This window comes from Neovison vison, chromosome 2, assembly GCF_020171115.1.
Source record: "Neovison vison isolate M4711 chromosome 2, ASM_NN_V1, whole genome shotgun sequence".
NCBI classification, from domain to species: domain Eukaryota; kingdom Metazoa; phylum Chordata; class Mammalia; order Carnivora; family Mustelidae; genus Neogale; species Neogale vison.
In genome coordinates this window covers 198626984-198643262 of record NC_058092.1, presented here as the reverse complement: position 1 = coordinate 198643262, position 16279 = coordinate 198626984, and the positions used below count along the sequence as shown (strand labels likewise).

The 16279-nt window shown below is 52.1% G+C and overlaps 1 protein-coding gene across 1 annotated transcript in view; it reads left to right on the top strand.

Moving 5' to 3' along the window:
- The window catches only part of ANTXRL (ANTXR like), a 62693-nt gene that overhangs the window by 37067 nt on the left and 9347 nt on the right, over nt 1–16279 (top strand). The window contains exons 4-13 of the mRNA XM_044236828.1: nt 1260–1341; nt 1444–1477; nt 2531–2610; nt 2687–2755; nt 3095–3175; nt 3268–3328; nt 9777–9875; nt 11138–11207; nt 11768–11858; nt 15818–15901. Coding sequence (XP_044092763.1) covers nt 1260–1341; nt 1444–1477; nt 2531–2610; nt 2687–2755; nt 3095–3175; nt 3268–3328; nt 9777–9875; nt 11138–11207; nt 11768–11858; nt 15818–15901 — 751 coding nt within the window. The remainder of the gene's footprint in view (nt 1–1259; nt 1342–1443; nt 1478–2530; nt 2611–2686; nt 2756–3094; nt 3176–3267; nt 3329–9776; nt 9876–11137; nt 11208–11767; nt 11859–15817; nt 15902–16279) is intronic.

Sequence of the window (16279 nt, the reverse complement as noted above, 5' to 3'; positions counted from 1 at the left end):
ATTATTTTTGCACCACACCCATTCATTCTTTAGAAGGATGCTCTTTAGCCTCCATGTATTTGAGTTCCTTCCAACTTTCCTTTTGTGGTTAAGTTCTAGTTTCAAAGCATTGTGGTCTGAAAATATGCAGGGAATGACCCAAATCTTTTGGTACCAGCTGAGACCTGATTTGTGACCCAGAATGTCATCTCTTCTGGAGAATGTTCCATGTGCACTGGAGAAGTGCAGAACGACTTTTCAAAACAGAATACCCCAATTCTGTTGCTTGGGGATGGAATGTTCTGGATATATCTGTGATGTCCATCTGGTCCAGTGTGTCATTTAAAGCCTTTATTTCCTTGTTGATCTTTTGCTTAGATGATCTGTCCATTTCGGTGAGGGGAGTGTTAAAGTCCCCTAAGGTGGCTCCAGGATGGCTTGGGGCTGCTTTATTTTGCTTTTCTTTCTTCTTCTTTTTTTTTTTTGAAGTATAGCTAACACACAAAGTTATATTATATGTAGTGTAGTATAGTGATTGCACAATTCCATATGTATGTTACGCTCACCACAAGTGTAGCTACCATTTATCACCATACAACATCGTTACAATATCATAGACTATATCCTTTATGCTCTACCCTTCATCCCTGTGACTTTTTCATTCCATAACTGGAAGCTTGTATCTCTCACTCATCTTGACCCATTTTAACCCTCCCTCCAACCCCTACCCCTCTGGCAACCATCAGATAGTTCTCTAAGTTAATGAGTCTATTCCTGCTTTTTTGTTTGATTGTTGCTTCTTTGTTTTGTTTTTTGAGTTCACATATAAGTTAAATCATGTGGTATTTTTCTATCTGACTCAATCCTTTAGCATAATAACTTCAGATCCATCCATGTTTTTGTAAATGGCAAGACCTCATGGTTTTTATGGCTGAATAATATTCCTAGATGGCATAAACCAAACTTCTTTATCCATTCATCTATCATTAGACACTTGAGTTGCTTCCATATCATGACTTTTGTAAATAATTTTGCAGTGAACATGAAGGTGCAGATATCTTTTTGAGTCAGTGTTTTCATTTTCTTTGGTAAATACCCCATTGTGGAATTAATGGTTCATATGATAATTCTATTTTTAATTTTTTGAGGAATGTTCACACTGTTTCCCAGCATGGCTGCACTACTTTCCATTCCCACCAACACTGCATGAGGGTTAGCTTGGACTTGCTTGAATAATCCACACCTCATACCACCACAACCCCTTTTCTGATTTTTTTCAGAAATGAAATACGTGACAGTCTTGCTGAACTCCAGAATATAGTGCCTTCGGGAGCCACACACATGCAGGAAGGATTTAAAATGGTACTGAAACTAGAGTTCTGAGGACTTCTGCTTTATGGAGTTCTTAGAGTGTTCCTGGGTCCTCCTACTGCCCTCCCCCAATACTCCTTCATTTCCTTGCAGGCAAATGAGCAGATTGAACAAGAAAACACTAAAGGTAAGTTGCCTGGTGACTTCACTGTGGGCAGGTGTGGGGGCAGAGCAGGCCTGAGCCTCAGGGAGGTCTGGTGCAGACACTCGTCTTACTTACTTACTATCACTGACCTTACTATCACTGACTCTTGGAACAAGGTATTGTCCTCTCTGGGCCATGGGTCCCTCCTCTGTGCAGGGAGGATGAAAACCAACCCTAGTGATGTGTCTCAGAGTAACATGGGGCCATACGTGCACCTTCTAGGTTCTTGGTAACTGAGAGGTGCTTGAACTACACTTGGGCTGCCTGAACAAGAAAACAGAAAAGCTAGGGGACTGAGAGCAGACAAGATTCCATTTTCAGAAAAAAGCGCTGGATTTCACCCTTGCTGCACACACTTTGTCTCCACCACATTTCTGGCCCTGGCTCCTTTCCCTTCGGTTCCTTCCCTCTGGCTAATGTCATCCTGTGACTGTGTCCCCAGCACTGGAAAAGGCTGTCCTCTGCACAGAACCATCTTCGTCTAGACTGCAGGGTTACAGCCCTTGCCGGGAAGGAAGTGTGGGCCTGGTGGGGAAATGCACTGAGCTGGCCATGGGCTCCACAGCACGAGAGTCTCCACCTTGTCTTCTGGATCCCTGGGTGCACAGATAGAGCAGGACTTTCTGAGGGCACTGCCCTGAGCCAGAGCCAGGCTTTCCACTGCCCTGTGGGACATCTGGTACAGTTGAGTCTGGCTGTCCGTCCCTTTGCTCAACTGAAAGGCTGATGCTTGTGCAGTGAAGTAGCTGGAGTTACCTTTCAGAGCAAGGGTCGTACGTCTGGTCATAGTGACGGTTCAGTAGGAAGGGCCAGAGTGAGGCTCAGCGCTGTCATCTATAATGTAGGCTGGCTAAGGCCCTTCTCCCTCCAGGGCTGGGCTGCTAGCCCTCCAGACATCGCTGATGGTGGGTGCTCGGGTCGGGGGGCCTTTCCTCTGGAGGAGGAAGTGTGGGGAGCAGCACTGTGCTCCAGCAGCCTGTGGAGAGTCACCCTGGGGGCCTTTACTGATCAGGCCACTGCATGCTGCTTCTGCAGGGAAAAAGATTCCCATCGTGATTATCTCTCTGACCGACGGAACTCTGCTGCCACAGCCCTTTGAGGATACCAAGTTCGAAGTGAGTCCCATCCATTGTTACCAGTATTCTGCTCCACATAGCTGGTGACTTATACTCAACACTTTCATTCTCTTAGGCTGAAGAGTCTCGGAGACTGGGGGCCACTGTTTACAGCATTGGTGTAAAAGACTATAGGAAAGACCAGGTAATTCCAAGCAGGTAACCAGGTGCCACCTGTGAGCCTAGATGGAGAAAGCTTTCATAGGCAGTTTTCCCAGGGTTACACGAGGATGGATATGTAACCTACCACTAGTGTCTGGACAGCAGATAGCCACTGCAGAAACAAATGACAAGTGTGTAAAACCTGCTGCCGATGGTGCTGGTGGAAGGGCGTTCCCTTTCTGAAGGGTGGGCTGCTGGCCGATGCCAGAGTCTGTCCGTCGGAGTCTAACATGACTTGAGGGAAGAGACTCTTTCCTGGGATGGGGACTTCTGTGTCCTCAACCTCTGGCCATGGGCCCCAGGCACCTCCTCTGTCTTATAGCTGTTGGAGATTGCTGACAGCCCAGACCACGTGTTTTCAGTGGACAATGGATTTAAGGAACTACGAAACATTGTAGGAAAAGTGAGTGAGGGACGAGAGAAAGGGAATGGGGTGACATCTCACCACAACCCCCCGTTACTGTCCCTGACCTGCCACCCCCCACTCTATTCCAGCTCGCAGCTAAGTCTTGTATTGATATTACAAAAGTGGAGCCTTCCTCCTTCTGTGCAGGAGGTAAGAGCTGGAGTCACTGTTGTCAACACGGGGCGGGTGCGGGGCGGTGTTGTACGTGCTGGCTGCATGGTACACGCGGTGGGAGCATGTGTGCGCTGTGAGTTTCAGTGGGTAGTGTGTGTATGCAAGGGGTGGTTTAGAGAAAGGTACATGGGTTATAGAAGTAAGTAGATCTTTCTGTGAGGTGTGCATGCCAGGGACCGTCATGCAGGTATGCCTGTGACTCTGTTTGTTGGGTTTTGATGTAATGAACATACGCCTCTCTGCATAAGTTTAAACTAGTACCATTATTTCATATGCACATACGGCAAAATGATTACCAAAGAAGTTTCATGTGGTAATTTTTTTAAACCTGAAAACCAAAAGTTGAATATGTAACAAGAAAAAAAATATATTTACAAACCTTCAACAGAGAACTGTAAAATGAAATCTGAGAATATATAAAAAGCACAGCACAACAAGAATAATTAGTGACCACTCCTACAACACAAATCCGATTCAGTATTTAAAATATCAATGTAACTTACCACATCAGCAATGTGCAGAAGAGAAACATTATCTCAATGGATGACTAAAGAATTGGACACAGTTCAATGGCCAGCGTCATACTGGGAACACAGCCAGACAGAAGGCATCCACACAGATACAGCTAACATCTCATCCAGTGGTTATATGGGGAACCCCTCTCCCTCACATCTGGAACTTCACAAGGGTGCCCTCTCCCCATCCAGGGGTCTCTGTGTCAGTCTGGTGAGAACTCCTATGCAGTGACTACTGGGACAGAAGCCCTCTCTCTGTAATGGGCTCTGTGTGTGCCCACTGGGGATCAGTACAGCGGAAGTGGATGGAGAAGCACATTTCTTCCACTGCTAACAGCACTGAGCTGGATCTAGCCAGATGCAGACCCAGAGGCTGGCTCTGGCCTCTGCACTCCTAACTGTAGGGGCATACTGCCACAGACCATGGGGTCAGACAGACCTGTGTTCACATCTGGCTGTGCTGCCCATGAACGTGCCACCCGGAACAAACCACTGAACATCTGTGTGCTCCCCTCTTGTCTCCCAGAAGTAGCAATAATAACACCCCTGAGCAGATGTGAGATGGAAGGCCAGGGGATTTTATGAGGACTGGCACAGGATCTAGAAGTTGGTCAGCCCTAAGCAGGAGTAGTGGTACTAATATTCCCATCATCATGGTGCCCCCGACCCCAGGGCTGAGGCCATGTGTGGAGGGTGTGGGGAAATCATCCCGATGAAAGCATCTCCAGCCAAATAAGCTGTGGGCCCGCAGCTCTATGATTCCTCCTCTCTTCTGCACCAACCTGCTGCGCGAGGAGGGAGGTGGGCAAGAGACCCCACACAAGTAGGCTCTTCTGGTTTAAAGCACTGAGCCGTGTAGCTGACCTGACAGCTTCGTTTCTCTGATTATGTCCCCTGGACACGCACAGGCCATGGCATCGCAGCAGCCTGTCAAACTGCAGGTGCAAATGACAGTCATCGTCCGTCCCCCATGGTGGCCAGGCCGGGGTGACAGGTGCCTGCCGCACACCCACTGACAGCTTAACTCAGCATTTCCTGTTCTGACCTTTTCAATTGTTGCCCTCTTGAGGAAGCTGCCACAACGTGACAGTCACTGGGAGGCCAAGCTCAAGGCAGGATCCTGGACCCCAAATGAAATCAAAGGAGGCATTTCATCAGGCTGTCAGTTGAAATAAATCAGTGGGTCAGGGAGCCTTGGGAAGCAGACAGGGGACGAGCATGAGACTCAGGACCTTTTCAGCCCCTCAGGGTGCTCTCCAGGGTGAGGCAGAGGCCTCTGCTAGCCTTCCTGCCTCTATGCCTGGTCTCCAGCCCATCCTCGGCTCAGTGCCCTCTGGCCCTGTGGGGGTGTTTGGTGTTAGTGTGACTTGTGTGAGTGTCTGGTCTTTGCGTGGTGAATAAATCCCAAGGCCAGAGCACCTAGAAAAGCTGGCAGGGGTGAGCACAGACTCGTAGTTTCTCCACTGTGGTGGCTCAGGCTGGCATCTCCTACACAGGGCCCGAGGGCACTGAGCAAGCCTCTTCCCAAACCCCAGCCTGGCCTGAGAGTGTGAGGTCCCTAGCCCCCATCAAGGCCAGGCAGGTCTTCCCTCAGCTCTAAGGCTGGGGTGAGGGGTGACACTGGGCTTCCTGCAAGCCCTTCCATCTACTTTCCAGGGTTCAGTCCACCCCTCCTTTGAGGCCTCACTCCCAGGAGTCTGCCCCTTGCCCCTTCCCTGATTCACTGGCCCCTCTGGATTCACACAGCCCTTGGTCTGTCCCTCTCATTAGTCACTTGTCACTTTGTACCTGCCGTGACTTTGCCTTGGCTGTGTCACCGTTTATTTTTACCATTCAGTACTTTGATATTTTCTCGGACTTTGTGAAGGAAATTTCCAAACCTACAGCAAAGTGAAAACACCAGTACAAGAAACAGCCCCATCTCTACTACCTGGGTTTTAGAGTTCATATCTGACCATATTTCATTATAATTTTGTCTATCTAGTGCTCTCTCTCTGTCTTGCAAACACACCCATCTATGCCCACACACAAATACAGACACAGTGCATCTTATTTTTTTCTGCGTTTCAAACCAGTTACAGGCATCAGGCTACCTCATCCCCAAAACCCATCATTCTGTATGTATTTCACTATTTACACCGATATTTGTTAAGAGTTCTCTTTTTTAAACTGCAGCAAACTTTAGTGTATCATTTGAAGACTTCTGGTAAATGCACGCCCCAGGAAGACACAGAAAACCCCTCAGATCACTTGTCAGGCGATCCTTGCCGCCCTCCCCCCATCCTGAAGGCAACTGCCCTTCTCAGTTTTTCTCCCATAGGCTAGTTTGCTCCTTTAAAACATCCTCTCGGTGGACTCATGTGGTACGAACACTGTGTTTGAACATCATGCTTGCTCTGGTACTCTTGGCACGGTGGTTTGGAGATTCATCCTTCCTGTGTGTGTGCTGGCTGGACTTGGAGTTTTGTGTCAGGGAGGAAGGCTGGAGGGGGCACCTTGTCATTCTTTTTTCTGTCTGTGACTGGCCCAGAGCGAGTCCGTGGTGGCACGTAGCAGGACCCAGGGCAGAGGAGGGCTCTCCTCGGAGATCCAGTGAGCAGGGCTGCACTGTGTGCAAGGGCAGGGCGGGCTGTGTGGGGCAGGAGCCCCCAGAGGGGGAAGGCAGGACCCACGGTGCCGGGCAGAGACACCTTTGCCACCAACGTGGGTAGCTGCTATCCATCTACCATGATCAAGCTCCCCTTTCATCCCATCCTCTGTCTGCCAGAGATAACTACCATAGACAGTTCATCGTAGGTCTATACAGAGCTATCTAAATGTGCTTTCCAAGGATGTTTTTACATGAATGGGGTCATGCAGTATGTAACATTCCCCAACCATCAGCACATATTCCATTCTACAGATGGAGGAAGTTTCTTTCACTAGTCTCCCCGGTCAATATTCTGGTTGTTCCTAACATGTGGCTACAGCAGGCTGTGAACACCGTGAGGCTCACTCTCTGTGGGCATGGGTCAGGATTCCCTGAGTCAATCCCACAAGTAGGATTGCAGCATGAAGAGGACACACAGGATAAATATTGGTCAGTAGGGTCGGATTTCTCCCAAAGAGCATGTGCCGAGCAGCAGGGGGTATTCCGACAGCCTGACCCTCCCCAGGGCAGTCACGTCCACTCGTGTGACCTTGTCAGTCGCATGGTCAGTGGGTTGCCCTTCCTCACTGCTGGTTTCCTCCTGGCCTTCTTGGGGAGCTCCTCTCTCTGGAGCCCTGGGAGGCCCACTGTACAACTTCTTCTCCAGAAAGAAAATTCTCCATCCAGCAGGACCAGTCTCCCTTCCAGGGGATCCGGGTCCTCATGACACCCAACCGCTGCGATGCAGTGGCCCCGTGTGTAGGAAATGCAGCTCCCTCAAGCCGATGTTAGTCTGTGCTTCATTTTCATCCAGTGGTGGTTACTGTTGGAGGAATTGGGTGGGGGGTCTTGGAGCAGAAGGCGCAGTTACTGGACAGAGCAAAATCCTTTAACTCCACATCTCTTCTACTCAAAAATCTGAGCCCATCACCCTGCTTTCCACTTACAGAGTTTTGCCAAAGTGACAGGACCCTCTGAGAGCAGCAGGGCCTGGGGACATAGATGGCACTGCTACAGAGCAGGAGTGATGACTGAGGAGGGCCCCGAGGGCTACGGTGCACACCTCATGGGAAGGGGGCATGTGGGCAGAAGGACAGTGTGCAAGATTCCCGTGGAGTGCAGGCTCTGTGAGGTCCCAGGCTGTCAGGCAGCCCTGCCCTCAGCAGCCGCCCTATATCCTGGGCAAACTGGTGATAGCTGCTCAGAACTAAGAGAAGAGCAGAGGGGGCAGAAGGGGGACTTGCCTTGGGCATATGAGATCAGATCCTAGCCCTGTACCTGCCAGGGCTTCAGGGAAAGCCACCTGCCCTCTCTTAGCCTCAGCTTCCTTCTGTGTAACTTAGGGCATAATGCCTAGTGCGGGCATGTTGGGAGGTGAGGGAAAATAAAAATCATCCCATAGTATATGCTGTTAGTGAGGAGGGTTATTTTGGATGAACACCGGCGTTACACACCTTGGCCTGGCACAGATTCGCCCACTTCTGGTTCCTTCGGCCTGTTTGCTAGTGGCAGGAAGAGTCTACTTGCTGTTTTGGTCTCCTCTGGAGCCTGATCTCACCTACAGCCACACACAGCCCGTTGAATTTTCCCTTCTCTGCCTGTATCTAATAACAATGTGGGTTATGCGTTTACAGTTCTGTCTTGCAAGGAAATACTTCTTTGCAATAAAAAATCCTGGGATGTAAAGTGTAAATGCTACTTCTGTGATACTGAGGGGCAGCAGCTGCTCTTGGGGTGGCCCTAGCTGGGCTGGCAAAAGGGTTCACAGGAGACAATCCCAAGTGCTCCTTCCTGGCCAATCTCAGAACCCTGTGTCATGGAGGGTCAGGTCCTCAGAGGGTATGACAGGGAGCCTGGTACAATCAAATTCAAAGCAGCATTGTGAGATTCGGCAACTGTGTGTGGGAGAAGACACGTCACTTAGAGACAAGTCAGCCCTGAGTGGGCCAGTTCCATCTGTCAGGGGCCAGGCTGGTGCCACGAGCAGGAGGGGTGGGTCGGGATGAAAGGCTGCAGTGTGGGGTGTGCTGGAGTAAGCAGGTGCTGGCCACGGGGAGTGCCCCCCCAAACTGAAACAGTGGCATATGGAACTACAAACTCAGCTGTTCCTGCTTTCCAAGCTGTTCCTGCTTTCCAAGAAAGCTAGTGATCTGGATTACTAAGAAAATGTGTGGGTTTTACAATGCTAACTCTCATTTTTGGAAAACACCTGAAAGCCTAAAAGCCCACATCAACAGGCCAGCGTCAGGCCACGGGTCTAGAATCTATGTGCTTCAAAGCAGAGCATTTGCTGACAGTGCCCTGATCAATGGAAGCTTCGGGGAGACGGGAAAAAGGAGGAATTGGGACAGCCGGTCCAGTTCTGCTAATATGAAGAATTATATCTAGAGAGTAAATTGAGCTAGGGCAAATCAAGCTTCAGGAAGGGGAGTTAGCCCAGCTGGGACAGGAGGCAGTGGTGGAGGCTAATGACCTTGGGCTTGCCGCTGAAGACCTGCATGTTAGCCTGGTGAACTCCCAGAGGGCCAGGCCCACCAGCTGCCCCCTGGTTTTGCTTCAGAAGCCCAGAAGCTCCAGGGGAGCTGTAACACCTTGTTTGGGGTCTAAGGCCTTCACCTGTCTCCACACTGATAGAGGAAGTGTTTGCTGAACCCCACGTGGGTTGGTTGTAGCCTATCAGGAGGAGGCAGGGGAAAATCATCTGTAGAGTTTCAGAACCCTGGCAAAGATAGGAGCTCTCCTGGGGCGCCTGGGTGGCTCAGTGGGTAAAGCCGCTGCCTTCGGCTCAGGTCATGATCTCAGGGTCCTGGAATCGAGTCCCGCATCGGGCTCTCTGCTCAGCAGGGAGCCTGCTTCTCTCTCTCTCTCTCTGTCTGCCTCTCGGTCTACTTGTGATTTCTCTCTGTCAAAAAATAAATAAATAAATAAATCTTTAAAAAAAAAAAAAAGATAGGAGCTCTCCTTCCCTGTGGGATTCTTCTCCGCAGGGTCACAGACTCATAGGATATGCAGAGCAAGAGGCAGGGGCTCTGAATGAGCTCTGAATGTCAGGAGGGGAGGTGAGAGGCCCCTCAAGAACCTAAGCCTCCCCTGACACTCAAAGTGCACCCTTGGTGACACCGGGTGAGGATCTGGTCCAGGGGAATCACACGTCTTGGTTTTGACATGTTTGCTTCCTCATAGGAATCCCTAAGCATTCCATTTTGGGGGTGGCCTGCCATGGAAGACAGAGGTGCCCTCAGCCCCGCCTCACACAGCCTTTTGAATGTTGTCTTTGCAGAAAACTATGAATTGATGATTACTGGAACAGGCTTTAATAACGCAAAAAAGAAGGATGAAGTTATTTGTAAATTCATCTTCAGCGAAAATAAGTCCTTCAGTAAGTAGCCCCATTGGTGGTGCCTCCAAGTGACAAATCCCCCTCCTCAGGCTGCCTTCCCCTCAGCCAGCCAGGCCTTCAGAGCCCTTGCTGACCATGCACTGTGAACATTGTGAGGATAGATCCCCGTGGACAAGGGGAAGGAGGGATCTGACCGAGAAGTTGGGAAGTCATCAACCCCAAAACACAAGAGCCTCTTGGAGCAGGGCTTTCCCCTACTGAGAATGGCTCTGGGTGCGGGGTGTGCCCCAGAGCTGCTCTCCCCTCCCTTGGCTCAGCACTCACTTGCCTTGAGTGACAAGGACCCAAATCCCTGGAGATTGCTGGTAGAAACAGAAGCAGCCCTGGGGCTCTGAGCGTGGGCCAGGTGCACTGGTAGTTTCCACGGAGGGTACATCACCTGGGACGGAGAGAGGCTGCCAGCTGCCAGGCCCGGACCCTGGAATCCTGGCACAGGCATATGTCACATGTGTGACCTTCACCAAATGAGGAATCTATTCTCAGCCTCTCTTTTCTCTACCGTAAAATGAGGCCAATATGGTAGCTGAACTAACTAAGCCATGTTGCCTATGTAAACCAACGTTTGGGAAACAGGCTCAGGCGTACCTCTATAGGGTCGAGTGGCTTGAGGAAGTACACGGGTGGACAGGCAGATGTGCCCTCAGTGCTGACGTGGGTGTGATTCTCCCCAGAGATCTGGGGGGCAGGAAGACTTGCTGCGTCGTCCTTTGCCTTCCCAGTTCCCCCCCTGATGCCATTATTTGACTTGATTATAGTATGTTCAGTGACATCTTCCTGCAGGGCCATCTGGTCAACCCAGAGCTACTTCCGGCCAATGCATCACTGCAGGATGAATGTTTCAGTCCCCTAAGGGAAATGGTGTCTCTAAAGGTCAGGACAGGTCCCCCATTCGTAAGCACCTGCCCCTTCCCGTCCACTCTCTGTGCCTTCCGCTGCTTCTTGTTGTCTCAGAACTTGTCACTCTCTGCATCTACATTTGTTTTGTTCTTTGTTAGTTAGTTTTTAGTCTGTCTCCCTCCAGTCCCTCAGATGTAAGACCCTAGGGAGCTGGGACTCAGGCTGCCTTTTCCATTCAACCAGAGCATTGCACAGGCCTGGTGCACAGTAGGGGCCCAGAGGAAGGCAGAAAGAGAAGCTGGTATCCACCAGAGTGTTAGCTCTGCTTGCTGGGGACCAGCTGAAAGGGAGAGATGGGTGGGTGGACATGCCATTGACAGTATTCTCTCATGATTTTCATTTAGGTAAAAAAGCCACCACCGTGGAGGAAAACACCGTGATCTGCCCAGGAGTAAAGATAGATAATCCAGATCAGTAAGTGCTCAGGTCAGGGGCCACACATGTACAGTTTCCATCACTATAAGGTATATAGAATGTGGCATGCCACCTGTGCTGGGGAAAACATGTCTCTCGAGAAGGCTCAAGGCATTGTTAACACTCGTCCTTGTCGGTGGTCACACAAGACGCTCAGGGACCTGCTGTGGGGTCTTTGCTGAGGAGGGAGGATACTAGAGATGATGGCTCCAGGAATGGTATCTCAGTTCCAGGCCGCTGGTGAGAGCTAAGCCAACATACTCTGTAAATGGAGAGGAATCCAATGTCACCAAGCCACTCTCCCTGGGAACTTAGCCCATGACCACAAGGACATCTGACCTCATGTACGGCTCCCCATGCCTGGTCAGTCTTCACTGCAGAGGTTAAACTCAAGTGTTTATGATGAGCCCCTCCCTTTCCCCATGTCGTGTGCTCACTGGTGATCCCACAGTGCAATGAGCAAATCAGTGCAAGGAGAGCCGCTGGCTGTGGTTTGAGCAGAGTGCAAGAACTGTGCCCACCCAGGCTGCTGATCACTTTCTGCCATTTCTCTGCTTTAGGGTGGTCTTCGTTGAAGTCAGCCTAAATAATGGCATCAACTTCATCAGCACCGGTGCTAACATCACGAGCAAGAACTGTGTGAGCCCCAGGGTAAGACTTCAGCCTCCCTCCTGGGCTGTCCAGAACACCTACACTGAAGGAGCACACACCCTGGGGGGAAAGAGGGAAGGATAGGATGCCAAGGGCCTGAGTAGTGGCTCCTGCAGACAGGCAGCTGGGGCAGCTTCTCATAGCCAGCTTAGAGCCCTCAGCCTGTCATCGGCAAGCTGCCCCCACACTCAGGCTTCTCAGGTGCCCTGAGAGTGGGACCACAGGAGTCCCTGCAATGCAGCCACCTGTCCAGGCCTTGCAGAAACTCATGTCACTGGAGGCACATGAAAGAGGACAGCCAGAGCCCTGAGCCTAGAAATGATGCTGAGCCTCTGACACATGCCTCCCCCCTTGCCACCTCCCCTGGCCCAGCTGTTTTGGGGGGAAGCTCAGAGCTCCATCCTGCATTCCAGACAGGCAGCTGAGAGAGCCTGGGGCGCTGTGGGCTAGGAGCCAGAGTCTAGGACCTCTAGGACACTGGGACACTCCAAATCCAGGTTCCGGACACAGGACATCTGGAGGGTGGGGCCAAGTGTGTTTCCACCATACAAATGCAGCTGCTGGTACAGCTGAACCCACACATGCCCATCACTGGCCCAAGCCCCATCCCACTTGGGAACCACGCCCCACGCAGTCATTTGGCAGAGACCATCAGCCTCCCCTCTACCTCCACTGCTTTTTCGTGATCCTCAGCTGTCCCTCTCTGCTAGCGCTCTCTAACCCTACTCTCCTGCAATGGAAGGGGAAGCAACCAAGGCTGTGGGAAGGGCCTGGGGCTCAGCTCAAGGACAGGCACATAAGCAAAGAAGGTTCTGCTCCCAGGTTCCTCCTCCTCAGAGCTCCATGTCTTCTGGATACCTGGCATAGGGCACCATGACATGGGTGACAGAGAGCATTAGGATGGAGAAGACAGCTGCCTGGGAGGAGGGATGATGGTGCCTAATTGCCACCACCGTAGTGTCTTGTCCCAGCCAGGGTGAGTCCCAGCAGTGCTGACAGTCCTCCGACTGTGTCTTCGCTTATGCCCAGACATACATTCCTGAATCAGCAGACTGACTCACCCATGTGCCCATCAGGAGTCCCACCAGCTGACAGCCCGCCCCCTGCAGACACATGTCAGAAAGACCTCAGGAGGAGCCACACCACCCTGGGCTCTGACCCTGCCTCTCCCTTCAGCCGCTTTGTCTCCTGGACACAGACCCTCAGGCATCTCCCTCCCCTGCCTCTGGGAAAGGAGACCACTTAGCTTAGGACAGGGCTGTGCAGCATGTCCACCGAGGGGTGTAGAGAGGGCTGGCTTTGTCCCACCATGGGGATTCTGCTCCCTGGTCGGGGCTCTGGGACAAAGCCTCTGAGCAGGGCTGGTGGTGCACTCTGTGGCCCAGGGCTCTTCAGTGGCTCTCTGGGTGCTGTCTCTGTCCTCCAGCCTTCAGTGTTCCCTGGGGTGGGGAAATCTGAGATCCATGGGAATAGGTGGATGGGGAGGTCTGGTGTGGGTACTAGGGTATGCTCCCAGTAAGAGGTCACTCATGCCCACCCCTGTTGCTGACATGTGTGCTTTCTGCAGAATGCGCCAGAACAGATTCCACTTCCCGTTCCAAATGTCCCTCTACTACCAGTCCAGCCTGTCACACCATCACCTAGCAAAACATATCTTCCAGATATGAACCCTGTCGTCTTGGCTGGGATCGTCATAGGCCTGGTCTTACTCCCGTTTCTTATCTGGTGCATCTGGCGATATTGCTTCAAAAAGGTAAGTAACATCTCAAACATAGTCCCATTCCTGGCACCATGCCAACAGCATGAGGGACTCAGCCTCCCAGCCTCACCCCCAGATTCTGCCTGTGGCAGCTGCCCATCAGCAACCAGGTCCTACAGGAACAACCAGAGGCACAGCCTGTCTTCTGCTCCCAGGCAGAGACTCACCATGTGTCTAAGGGCCGCCGGCCTCACGCATGTCTCTGGAGGTGGCCTATGAGCTGCCCTGGACGCTGGGGAGAAGCCACTCCAGGACCCAGATGCCAGGGAGGCCTCACAGCAGCCAGGCTTCTGGAGACTCAGACAGACTGAGCACCAGACAAGGCCTCTGGTGCTGAGGGAAGAGGGTGGGTCTTGCAGGAGGCACTGAGAGCCCCAAGGGAGAATCCTGCTGGCTGGCAGGGGTCCTGACCTCTGGGACAACTGAGCCTCAGACACCAACAAGAATCTTTGCCCTCAACCAGGATGTCTGGCCTTCCTTCCTCCTTGCTAAGGGTCAGGGCATGCTGGGCCCCTTGCTGGCCATAGAGGCCCAGGAATGGACCTGACACCAGCCTTGCCCTCAGGAACTTACAGTCCTGTGTCTGGTCTGGATGGGTATCTGGGGGTGGAGGGTAAAATGTCACCTTCATAGTGTGTGGCAAGCAGAGCCTTAGCAAAGGACAAATACTGGTCCTGGGGGGAAGGGAGGAGTGCAGACACACTGGCCGCTGGGTTTGAGAGAGCCCCAGCCAGAGCTGGTGAAGGAAGAGGGGATGGCAGATGGTGGGAAAGGACAGAACAAACCTGCAGAACACAAGCAGGTCTCATTGCGGGAGAGGTGGAGCTCCCTCTGCCACGGACCAGGGAGCCTAGTCCGGCTATCTCCCCATGCACCCTCCAGGGAGCTCCAATCCCCCTTGAATAACTCAGGAGCCTGAGGCTCCAGGCGGTGCAGCTGGTTGACCAGAGACCCATGGGCAGTGGCTTGCAGAGTGACACTCCAAAGTCTGTGTTCTGTCCAACTGCTACTTTATAGGGACCCCTCCTGTCTGCATGGTGGAGCCAGCTCCCTCCATGCCACTCCAGCCTATGTTCATGTCTCTTTAACATTCTAGAAAAAGGAGATACCAGCGGTGCATATAATAGAAAGGGTAAGTCATGATTTTGGTCCTGATGCGGTCTGCATCCTCGATGCCCACACTGAACTCCACACACAAGGGTTCCTGCTGCCTGTGGGATATTTGCACCCCCTGCCCCAGCACCTCCCTGCGCAGCTCCCTGCGCAAAGAGAGCTGGCAGAAAGAAGAGAGTAACCAAGGGACAGGGGAGGACCTCAGAAGGACTTGGGATTCATAACACCCTTCCCATGTGTGCAGCTCTGCTGCTCCAGGGCCTTTGCCCCTGAACTTGAGGTAGCCCGTTTCAGCAAGCACTGGGATCCCTATTAAAATACATGGACTTTGGATCAATTTCCAAAGGACTTTTTGAGAGAGTCGGGTGAACTTTGAGAATAGGAACCTTAGACTTCAAACGTTGGCCCTCTGCCTGGACTCTGATGTTTGTTGGGCTGCATATCGTTGATCTCCATCCCTGTCCCCTGGCAGGGCCAGGAGCTTGGCTAGGGTGGGACTCTAGGGACATGAGGGGCTGTGGAGGTTGGAAGTTGTCTTACCTGGCATCGAGGTGGGAGGCAGACCCAGTCCAGGTGAGCACAGAGAGCCAGGGTCAGGGGAGCAGACTTGGATATCCCAGGGTGGGGGCCCAAACCAGGCCCCAGAAGAAGGAGTTATATGGGGACTCAGTGTCCCGAAGAGGGTTCCGGAGCCTCATGGCTGGTAGGAAGCAGGCCTCACCACCTATGGCTGTACAGGGACTGGGTGCAGTGCCACGTGCTGAGAAAGGATCTGCCAGGGTCAGGTGAGTGCGGCCCCGTCCCCTGCCATTGCTCCCACCCAGACAGCCCTCCTGTACACTGCACAAACCCAAGACTGGGCTTCTCCCCCAAGGGCGGGTAAAGCCATTTCTGCAAACAAAAGGAGTTTGCTTATTTTCACATGGAGAACACTGTCCTGGTGCAGGGTGCTCCTCATTTGTCCTTGAAAACTCTCTTGTGCTTTTTTGAGTGGGCAGAGCTTGGACAGGTGCTAAGAGGTTAGATGTCATGGGTCTACACTGAGGAGCTGCCAGACCCAGGAGCAGACTCTGCTTTCTCTTCCTAGGAGCCAGCGAGGAAATGTATGGAGTCGTGCCCAACGATGGTCATCCCCTGTGGGTGTCAAGGAGGTGGAATAAGACGGATAGAGGTAAGAGGGGCATTAGAGAGGGTGCGGTCACCCTGCAGGTGGGGCCGAGGGAGAATGAGGGCAGCCGCATCATGCTCCACAGGCCTGGACCCAGAAACTATGGCTGGGGTGGAAATGAACTTTACTGAAACTGACATTGATCCCTTGGCACTGAGAAAAAGCAGAGAGAACCCTGATCCCCAGGCCCAGGAGAGAACAGAAAGGGAGGGCTTCTGCCACCACTACCACGTGGGGCCCAGCACTAGGGTTTCCCCCTCAGCATGGGCCCAGGTTTGCAGAAGCTGGTAGCTGGCTACAGCCTGCCAGTCCTTGGCTTGCTTAAGAGCTGCTGAGCAGCTCCAGCAATGGCTTGGTGTTCAGCACCAGCAGGGGGATGAC